Source organism: Oncorhynchus keta, unplaced genomic scaffold (genome assembly GCF_023373465.1).
Source record: "Oncorhynchus keta strain PuntledgeMale-10-30-2019 unplaced genomic scaffold, Oket_V2 Un_contig_2103_pilon_pilon, whole genome shotgun sequence".
In the NCBI taxonomy this organism is placed as follows: domain Eukaryota; kingdom Metazoa; phylum Chordata; class Actinopteri; order Salmoniformes; family Salmonidae; genus Oncorhynchus; species Oncorhynchus keta.
In genome coordinates this window covers 47,187-57,500 of record NW_026282282.1, presented here as the reverse complement: position 1 = coordinate 57,500, position 10,314 = coordinate 47,187, and the positions used below count along the sequence as shown (strand labels likewise).

The 10,314-nt window shown below is 40.5% G+C and overlaps 1 protein-coding gene across 1 annotated transcript in view; it reads right to left on the bottom strand.

Moving 5' to 3' along the window:
* The window catches only part of LOC127920873 (sister chromatid cohesion protein PDS5 homolog A-like), a 128,793-nt gene that overhangs the window by 102,202 nt on the left and 16,277 nt on the right, over nucleotides 1-10,314 (bottom strand). Inside the window, exon 3 of the mRNA XM_052504901.1 lies at nucleotides 5,072-5,275. Coding sequence (XP_052360861.1) covers nucleotides 5,072-5,275 — 204 coding nt within the window. The remainder of the gene's footprint in view (nucleotides 1-5,071; nucleotides 5,276-10,314) is intronic.

Below are 10,314 nucleotides of genomic sequence, written 5' to 3'. Positions count from 1 at the left end.
TATGGGTTAAGGTTTTATAAAGGGTAATGTCCAGTATGGGTTATGGGTTTATAAAGGGCAATGGTTTTATAAAGGGTAATGTCCAGTATGGGTTATGGTTTTATAAAGGGTAATGTCCAGTAGGGGTTATGGTTTTATAAAGGGTAATGTCCAGTAGGGGTTATGGTTTTATAAAGGGTAATGTCCAGTATGGGTTATGGTTTTATAAAGGGTAATGTCCAGTAGGGGTTATGGTTTTATAAAGGGTAATGTCCAAGATCAGGGAGGTGTGGGAGGTGCATGGGTTATGGTTTTATAAAGGGTAATGTCCAGTATGGGTTATGGTTTTATAAAGGGTAATGTCCAGTATGGGTTATGGTTTTATAAAGGGGTAATGTCCAGTATGGGTTATGGTTTTATAAAGGGTGTGGTGTTATAAAGGGTAATGGTTTTATAAAGGGTAATGTCCAGTATGGGCCATGGTTTTATAAAGGGTAATGTCCAGTATGGGTTATGGTTTTATAACAGGTAATGCCCAGTAGGGGTTATGGTTTTATAAAGGGTCATGTCCAGTATGGGTTATGGTTTTATAAAGGATTAATGTCCAGTATGCGTTATGGTTTTATAAAGGGGTAATGTCCAGTATGGGTTATGGTTTTATAAAGGGTGTGGTGTTATAAAGGGTAATGGTTTTATAAAGAGGTAATGCCCAGTATGGGTTATGGTTTTATAAAGGGTCATGTCCAGTATGGTTATGGTTTTATAAAGGGTAGTGTCCAGTAGGGGTTATGGTTTTATAAAGGGTTTATGTCCAGTATGGGTTATGGTTTTATAAAGGGTAATGTCCAGTATGGGTTATGGTTTTATAAAGGGTAATGTATAGTATGGGTTATGGTTTTATAAAGGGTCATGTCCAGTATGGGTTATGGTTTTATAAAGGGTTATGGTTTTATAAAGGGTCAATGTCCAGTATGGGTTATGGTTTTATAAAGGGTAATGTCCAGTATGGGTTATGGTTTTATAAAGGGTAATGTCCAGTATGGGTTATGGTTTTATAAAGGGGTAATGTCCAATATGGGTTATGGTTTTATAAAGGGTAATGTCCAGTAGGGGTTATGGTTTTATAAAGGGGTAATGTCCAGTATGGGTTATGGTTTTATAAAGGGTAATGTCCAGTATGGGTTATGGTTTTATAAAGGGTAATTTCCAGTATGGGTTATGGTTTTATAAAGGGTAATGTCCAGTATGGGTTATGGGTTTATAAAGGGCAATGGTTTTATAAAGGGTAATGTCCAGTAGGGGTTATGGTTTTATAAAGGGTAATGTCCAGTATGGGTTATGGTTTTATAAAGGGTAATGTCCAGTAGGGGTTATGGTTTTATAAAGGGTAATGTCCAGTAGGGGTTATGGTTTTATAAAGGGTAATGTCCAGTATGGGTTATGGTTTTATAAAGGGTAATGTCCAAGATCAGGGAGGTGTGGGAGGTGCATGGGTTATGGTTTTATAAAGGGTAATGTCCAGTATGGGTTATGGTTTTATAAAGGGTAATGTCCAGTATGGGTTATGGTTTTATAAAGGGGTAATGTCCAGTATGGGTTATGGTTTTATAAAGGGTGTGGTGTTATAAAGGGTAATGGTTTTATAAAGGGTAATGTCCAGTATGGGTTATGGTTTTATAAAGGGTAATGTCCAGTATGGGTTATGGTTTTATAAAGGGTAATGTCCAGTATGGGTTATGGTTTTATAAAGGGTAATGTCCAGTAGGGGTTATGGTTTTATAAAGGGGTAATGTCCAGTATGGGTTATGGTTTTATAAAGGGGTAATGTCCAGTATGGGTTATGGTTTTATAAAGGGTAATGTCCAGTATGGGTTATGGTTTTATAAAGGGTAATGTCCAGTATGGGTTATGGTTTTATAAAGGGTTATGGTTTTATAAAGGGTAATGTCCAGTATGGGTTATGGTTTTATAAAGGGTAATGTCCAGTATGGGTTATGGTTTTATAAAGGGTAATGTCCAGTATGGGTTATGGTTTTATAAAGGGTAATGTCCAGTATGGGTTATGGTTTTATAAAGGGTAATGTCCAGTATGGGTTATGGTTTTATAAAGGGTAATGTCCAGTAGGGGTTATGGTTTTATAAAGGGGTAATGTCCAGTATGGGTTATGGTTTTATAAAGGGTAATGTCCAGTATGGGTTATGGTTTTATAAAGGGTAATTTCCAGTATGGGTTATGGTTTTATAAAGGGTAATGTCCAGTATGGGTTATGGGTTTATAAAGGGCAATGGTTTTATAAAGGGTAATGTCCAGTAGGGGTTATGGTTTTATAAAGGGTAATGTCCAGTATGGGTTATGGTTTTATAAAGGGTAATGTCCAGTAGGGGTTATGGTTTTATAAAGGGTAATGTCCAGTAGGGGTTATGGTTTTATAAAGGGTAATGTCCAGTAGGGGTTATGGTTTTATAAAGGGTAATGTCCAGTAGGGGTTATGGTTTTATAAAGGGTAATGTCCAGTATGGGTTATGGTTTTATAAAGGGTAATGTCCAGTATGGGTTATGGTTTTATAAAGGGTAATGTTATAAAGGGTAATGGTTTTATAAAGGGTAATGTCCAGTATGGGCCATGGTTTTATAAAGGGTAATGTCCAGTATGGGTTATGGTTTTATAAAGGGTATGGGTTATGGTTTTATAAAGGGTAATGTCCAGTATGGGTTATGGTTTTATAAAGGGTAATGTCCAGTATGGGTAATGTCCAGTATATGGTTTTATAAAGGGTAATGTCCAGTATGGGTTATGGTTTTATAAAGGGTAATGTATGGTTTTATAAAGGGTAATGTCCAGTATGGGTTATGGTTTTATAAAGGGTAATGTCCAGTATGGGTTATGGTTTTATAAAGGGTGTCCAGTATGGTTTTATAAAGGGTTTATGTCCAGTATGGGTTATGGTTTTATAAAGGGGTAATGTCCAGTATGGGTTATGGTTTTATAAAGGGTAATGTCCAGTATGGTTATGGTTTTATAAAGGGTAATGTCCAGTATGGGTTATGGTTTTATAAAGGGTAATGTCCAGTATGGGTTATGGTTTTATAAAGGGTAATGTCCAGTATGGGTTATGGTTTTATAAAGGGTTATGGTTTTATAAAGGGTAATGTCCAGTATGGGTTATGGTTTTATAAAGGGGTAATGTCCAGTATGGGTTATGGTTTTATAAAGGGTAATGTCCAGTATGGGTTATGGTTTTATAAAGGGTAATGTCCAGTATGGGTTATGGTTTTATAAAGGGTAATGTCCAGTATGGGTTATGGTTTTATAAAGGGTAATGTCCAGTATGGGTTATGGTTTTATAAAGGGTAATGTCCAGTATGGGTTATGGTTTTATAAAGGGTAATGTCCAGTATAAAGGGTTATGGTTTTATAAAGGGTAATGTCCAGTAGGGGTTATGGTTTTATAAAGGGTAATGTCCAGTATGGGTTATGGTTTTATAAAGGGTAATGTCCAGTATGGGTTATGGTTTTATAAAGGGTAATGTCCAGTATGGGTTATGGTTTTATAAAGGGTAATGTCCAGTATGGGTTATGGTTTTATAAAGGGTAATGTCCAAGATCAGGGAGGGGTGCATGGGTTATGGTTTTATAAAGGGTAATGTCCAGTATGGGTTATGGTTTTATAAAGGGTAATGTCAGTATGGGTTATGGTTTTATAAAGGGTAATGTCCAGTATGGGTTATGGTTTTATAAAGGGTGTGGTGTTATAAAGGGTAATGGTTTTATAAAGGGTAATGTCCAGTATGGGTTATGGTTTTATAAAGGGTAATGTCCAGTATGGGTTATGGTTTTATAACAGGTAATGCCCAGTAGGGGTTATGGTTTTATAAAGGGTCATGTCCAGTATGGGTTATGGTTTTATAAAGGATTAATGTCCAGTATGCGTTATGGTTTTATAAAGGGGTAATGTCCAGTATGGGTTATGGTTTTATAAAGGGTGTGGTGTTATAAAGGGTAATGGTTTTATAAAGAGGTAATGCCCAGTATGGGTTATGGTTTTATAAAGGGTCATGTCCAGTATGGTTATGGTTTTATAAAGGGTAGTGTCCAGTAGGGGTTATGGTTTTATAAAGGGTTTATGTCCAGTATGGGTTATGGTTTTATAAAGGGTAATGTCCAGTATGGGTTATGGTTTTATAAAGGGTAATGTATAGTATGGGTTATGGTTTTATAAAGGGTCATGTCCAGTATGGGTTATGGTTTTATAAAGGGTTATGGTTTTATAAAGGGGCAATGTCCAGTATGGGTTATGGTTTTATAAAGGGTTATGGTTTTATAAAGGGGCAATGTCCAGTATGGGTTATGGTTTTATAAAGGGTAATGTCCAGTATGGGTTATGGTTTTATAAAGGGTAATGTCCAGTATGGGTTATGGTTTTATAAAGGGGTAATGTCCAATATGGGTTATGGTTTTATAAAGGGTAATGTCCAGTATGGGTAATGGTTTTATAAAGGGTAATGTCCAGTATGGGTTATGGTTTATAAAGGGTCATGTCCAGTATGGGTTATGGTTTTATAAAGGGGTAATGTCCAATATGGGTTATGGTTTTATAAAGGGTAATGTCCAGTAGGGGTTATGGATTTATAAAGGGTAATGTCCAGTACGGGTTATGGTTTTATAAAGGGTAATGCCCAGTATGGGTTATGGTTCTATAAAGGGTCATGTCCAGTATGGGTTATGGTTTTATGAAGGGTAATGTCCAGTACGGGTTATGGTTTTATAAAGGGGTAATGTCCAATATGGGTTATGGTTTTATAAAGGGTAATGTCCAGTAGGGGTTATGGATTTATAAAGGGTAATGTCCAGTACGGGTTATGGTTTTATAAAGGGTAATGCCCAGTATGGGTTATGGTTCTATAAAGGGTCATGTCCAGTATGGGTTATGGTTTTATGAAGGGTAATGTCCAGTACGGGTCATGGTTTTATAAAGAGTAATGCCCAGTATGGGGTTATGTAAAGGTTAGATGAAGGTTAGACCAGTTACCTTCAGTTTGTCGTGTGAGGTGTATGGGGGTTATGGTTGTGTTGAAGGTTAGACCAGTTACCTTCAGCTTGTCGTGTGAGGTGTATGGGGCCTCAGGGGCGTAGATCCTGAAGATGTCAGCCAGGCAGCAGGCCACCAGGAGACGCACGTCCTTGTTGGGGTTCCTCAGGAAGAACTCTGAGGCCAGATGGAGAGCCAGGTTCAGATACTGCTGCTTCTCCTCCTCGCTGTCCTGGTCCATGTCCATGTAGGTCTTCACCACCATCTACACAGAGAGAGATGATTGGTAATGGTCTGGTCCTTAACTACCATCTAGAGAGAGAGATGATTGGTTAAGTTCTGGTCCATATAGGTCAACTGGAATAACACCAGCTCCCATTACTAATGTACAACTGGAATAAAACCAGCTCCCTTTACTAATGTACAACTGGAATAACACCAGCTCCCTTTACTAATGTACAACTGGAATAAAACCAGCTCCCATTACTAATGTACAACTGGAATAAAACCAGCTCCCTTTAATAATGTACAACTGGAATAAAACCAGCTCCCTTTAATAATGTACAACTGGAATAAAACCAGCTCCCTTTACTAATGTACAACTGGAATAAAACCAGCTCCCTTTACTAATGTACAACTGGAATAAAACCAGCTCCCTTTACTAATGTACAACTGGAATAAAACCAGCTCCCATTACTAATGTACAACTGGAATAAAACCAGCTCCCATTACTAATGTACAACTGGAATAAAACCAGCTCCCTTTACTAATGTACAACTGGAATAAAACCAGCTCCCTTTATTAATGTACAACTGGAATAAAACCAGCTCCCATTACTAATGTACAACTGGAATAAAACCAGCTCCCTTTACTAACGTATCATTACTAATGTACAACTGGAATAAAACCAGCTCCCTTTACTAATGTACAACTGGAATAAAACCAGCTCCCATTACTAATGTACAACTGGAATAAAACCGGCTCCCATTACTAATGTACAACTGGAATAAAACCAGCTCCCATTACTAATGTACAACTGGAATAAAACCAGCTCCCATTACTAATGTACAACTGGAATAAAACCAGCTCCCTTTACTAATGGATCATTACTAATGTACAACTGGAATAAAACCAGCTCCCATTACTAATGTACAGGTGGAATAAAACCAGATCCCTTTACTAATGTACAAGTGGAATAAAACCAGATCCCTTTACTAATGTACAAGTGGAATAAAACCAGCTCCCATTACTAATGTACAACTGGAATAAAACCAGCTCCCATTACTAATGTACAACTGGAATAAAACCAGCTCCCATTACTAATGTACAACTGGAATAAAACCAGCTCCCATTACTAATGTACAACTGGAATAAAACCAGATCCCTTTACTAATGTACAACTGGAATAAAACCAGATCCCTTTACTAATGTACAACTGGAATAAAACCAGATCCCTTTACTAATGTACAGGTGGAATAAAACCAGATCCAAATACTAATGTACAACTGGAATAAAACCAGCTCCAATTACTAATGTACAACTGGAATAAAACCAGCTCCCATTACTAATGTACAGGTGGAATAAAACCAGCTCCCTTTACTAATGTACAACTGGAATAAAACCAGCTCCCATTACTAATGTACAGGTGGAATAAAACCAGATCCAATTACTAATGTATCATTACTAATGTACCACTGGAATAAAACCAGCTCCCTTTACTAATGTATCATTACTAATGTACAACTGGAATAAAACCAGCTCCCATTACTAATGTATCATTACTAATGTACAACTGGAATAAAAACCAGCTCCCATTACGAATGTACAACTGGAATAAAACCAGCTCCCATTACTAATGTACAACTGGAATAAAACCAGCTCCCATTACTAATATATCATTACTAATGTACAACTGGAATAAAACCATCTCCCATTACTAATGTACAACTGGAATAAAAACAGCTCCCATTACTAATGTACAGGTGGAATAAAACCAGCTCCCATTACTAATGTACAACTGGAATAAAACCAGCTCCCATTACGAATGTACAACTGGAATAAAACCAGCTCCCATTACTAATGTACAACTGGAATAAAACCAGCTCCCATTACTAATGTACAACTGGAATAAAACCAGCTCCCATTACTAATGTACAACTGGAATAAAACAAGCTCCCATTACTAATGTACAACTGGAATAAAACCAGCTCCCTTTACTAATGTACAACTGGAATAAAACCAGCTCCCATTACTAATGTACAGGTGGAATAAAACCAGATCCAATTACTAATGTATCATTACTAATGTACCACTGGAATAAAACCAGCTCCCTTTACTAATGTATCATTACTAATGTACAACTGGAATAAAACCAGCTCCCATTACTAATGTACAACTGGAATAAAACAAGCTCCCATTACTAATGTACAACTGGAATAAAACCAGCTCCCTTTACTAATGTACAACTGGAATAAAACCAGCTCACTTTACTAATGTACAACTGGAATAAAACCAGCTCCCATTACTAATGTACAACTGGAATAAAACCAGCTCCCTTTACTAATGTACAACTGGAATAAAACCAGCTCCCATTACTAATGTACAACTGGAATAAAACCAGCTCCCATTACTAATGTACCACTGGAATAAAACCAGCTCCCATTACTAATGTACAACTGGAATAAAACCAGCTCCCATTACTAATGTACCACTGGAATAAAACCAGCTCCCATTACTAATGTACAACTGGAATAAAACCAGCTCCCATTACTAATGTACCACTGGAATAAAACCAGCTCCCTTTACTAATGTACAACTGGAATAAAACCAGCTCCCCATTACTAATGTACAACTGGAATAAAAACCAGCTCCCTTTACTAATGTACAACTGGAATAAAAACCAGCTCCCTTTACTAATGTACAACTGGAATAAAACCAACTCCCATTACTAATGTACAACTGGAATAAAACCAGCTCCCTTTACTAATGTACAACTGGAATAAAACCAGATCCCATTACTAATGTACAACTGGAATAAAACCAGCTCCCATTACTAATGTACAACTGGAATAAAACCAGCTCCCCATTACTAATGTACAACTGGAATAAAACCAGCTCCCATTACTAATGTACAACTGGAATAAAACCAGCTCCCATTACTAATGTACCACTGGAATAAAACCAGCTCCCATTACTAATGTACAACTGGAATAAAACCAGCTCCCATTACTAATGTACAACTGGAATAAAACCAGCTCCCATTACTAATGTACAACTGGAATAAAACCAGCTCCCATTACTAATGTACAACTGGAATAAAACCAGCTCCCATTACTAATATACAACTGGAATAGAACCAGCTCCCATTACTAATGTACAACTGGAATAAAACCAGATCCCATTACTAATGTACAACTGGAATAAAACCAGCTCCCATTACTAATGTACAACTGGTATAAAACCAGCTCCCATTACTAATGTACAACTGGAATAAAACCAGCTCCCCATTACTAATGTATGATTTGAATAGAACTAGATTAAACATACCATCAATCATTTTACGAGTTGTAAACTCTCATTCTCTCTCCCGCTCAATAGAGAGACTCAACTCCACTCGAAGAACACTTCTAGCACTAGGACCCAGCAGAACGCCCCTTGCACTAGGACCCAGCAGAACTCTTCTAGCACTAGGACCCAGCAGAACGCCCCTAGCACTAGGACCCAGCAGAACCCTTCTAGCACTAGGACCCAGCAGAACGCCCCTAGCACTAGGACCCAGCAGAACGCCCCTAGCACTAGGACCCAGCAGAACGCCCCTTGCACTAGGACCCAGCAGAACGCCCCTTGCACTAGGACCCAGCAGAACGCCCCTTGCACTAGGACCCAGCAGAACTCCCTAGCACTAGGACCCAGCAGAACGCCCCTTGCACTAGGACCCAGCAGAACTCCTAGCACTAGGACCCAGCAGAACCCTTCTAGCACTAGGACCCAGCAGAACGCCCCTAGCACTAGGACCCAGCAGAACCCTTCTAGCACTAGGACCCAGCAGAACCCTTCTAGCACTAGGACCCAGCAGAACGCCCCTAGCACTAGGACCCAGCAGAACGCCCCTTGCACTAGGACCCAGCAGAACGCCCCTTGCACTAGGACCCAGCAGAACCCTTCTAGCACTAGGACCCAGCAGAACCCTTCTAGCACTAGGACCCAGCAGAACGCCCACTAGCACTAGGACCCAGCAGAACGAACCCCTCTAGCACTAGGACCCAGCAGAACGCCCCTTGCACTAGGACCCAGCAGAACCCTTCTAGCACTAGGATCCAGCAGAACGCCCCTAGCACTAGGACAAAGCAGAACGCCCTAGCACTAGGACCCAGCAGAACGCCCCTAGCACTAGGACCCAGCAGAACCCTTCTAGCACTAGGACCCAGCAGAACGCCCCTAGCACTAGGACCCAGCAGAACGCCCCTAGCACTAGGACCCAGCAGAACCCTTCTAGCACTAGGACCCAGCAGAACGCCCCTAGCACTAGGACCCAGCAGAACGCCCCTAGCACTAGGACCCAGCAGAACGCCCCTAGCACTAGGACCCAGCAGAACCCCCTAGCACTAGGACCCAGCAGAACGCCCCTAGCACTAGGACCCAGCAGAACTCTTCTAGCACTAGGACCCAGCAGAACCCTTCTAGCACTAGGACCCAGCAGAACGCCCCTAGCACTAGGACCCAGCAGAACCCTTCTAGCACTAGGACCCAGCAGAACCCTTCTAGCACTAGGACCCAGCAGAACCCTTCTAGCACTAGGACCCAGCAGAACCCTTCTAGCACTAGGACCCAGCAGAACGCCCCTAGCACTAGGACCCAGCAGAACCCCCTAGCACTAGGACCCAGCAGAACCCTTCTAGCACTAGGACCCAGCAGAACCCTTCTAGCACTAGGACCCAGCAGAACCCTTCTAGCACTAGGACCCAGCAGAACCCTTCTAGCACTAGGACCCAGCAGAACTCTTCTAGCACTAGGACCCAGCAGAACCCTTCTAGCACTAGGACCCAGCAGAACCCTTCTAGCACTAGGACCCAGCAGAACCCTTCTAGCACTAGGACCCAGCAGAACCCTTCTAGCACTAGGACCCAGCAGAACCCTTCTAGCACTAGGACCCAGCAGAACACTCCCTAGCACTAGGACCCAGCAGAACTCTTCTAGCACTAGGACCCAGCAGAACTCTTCTAGCACTAGGACCCAGCAGAACCCTTCTAGCACTAGGACCCAGCAGAACTCCCCTAGCACTAGGACCCAGCAGAACCCTTCTAG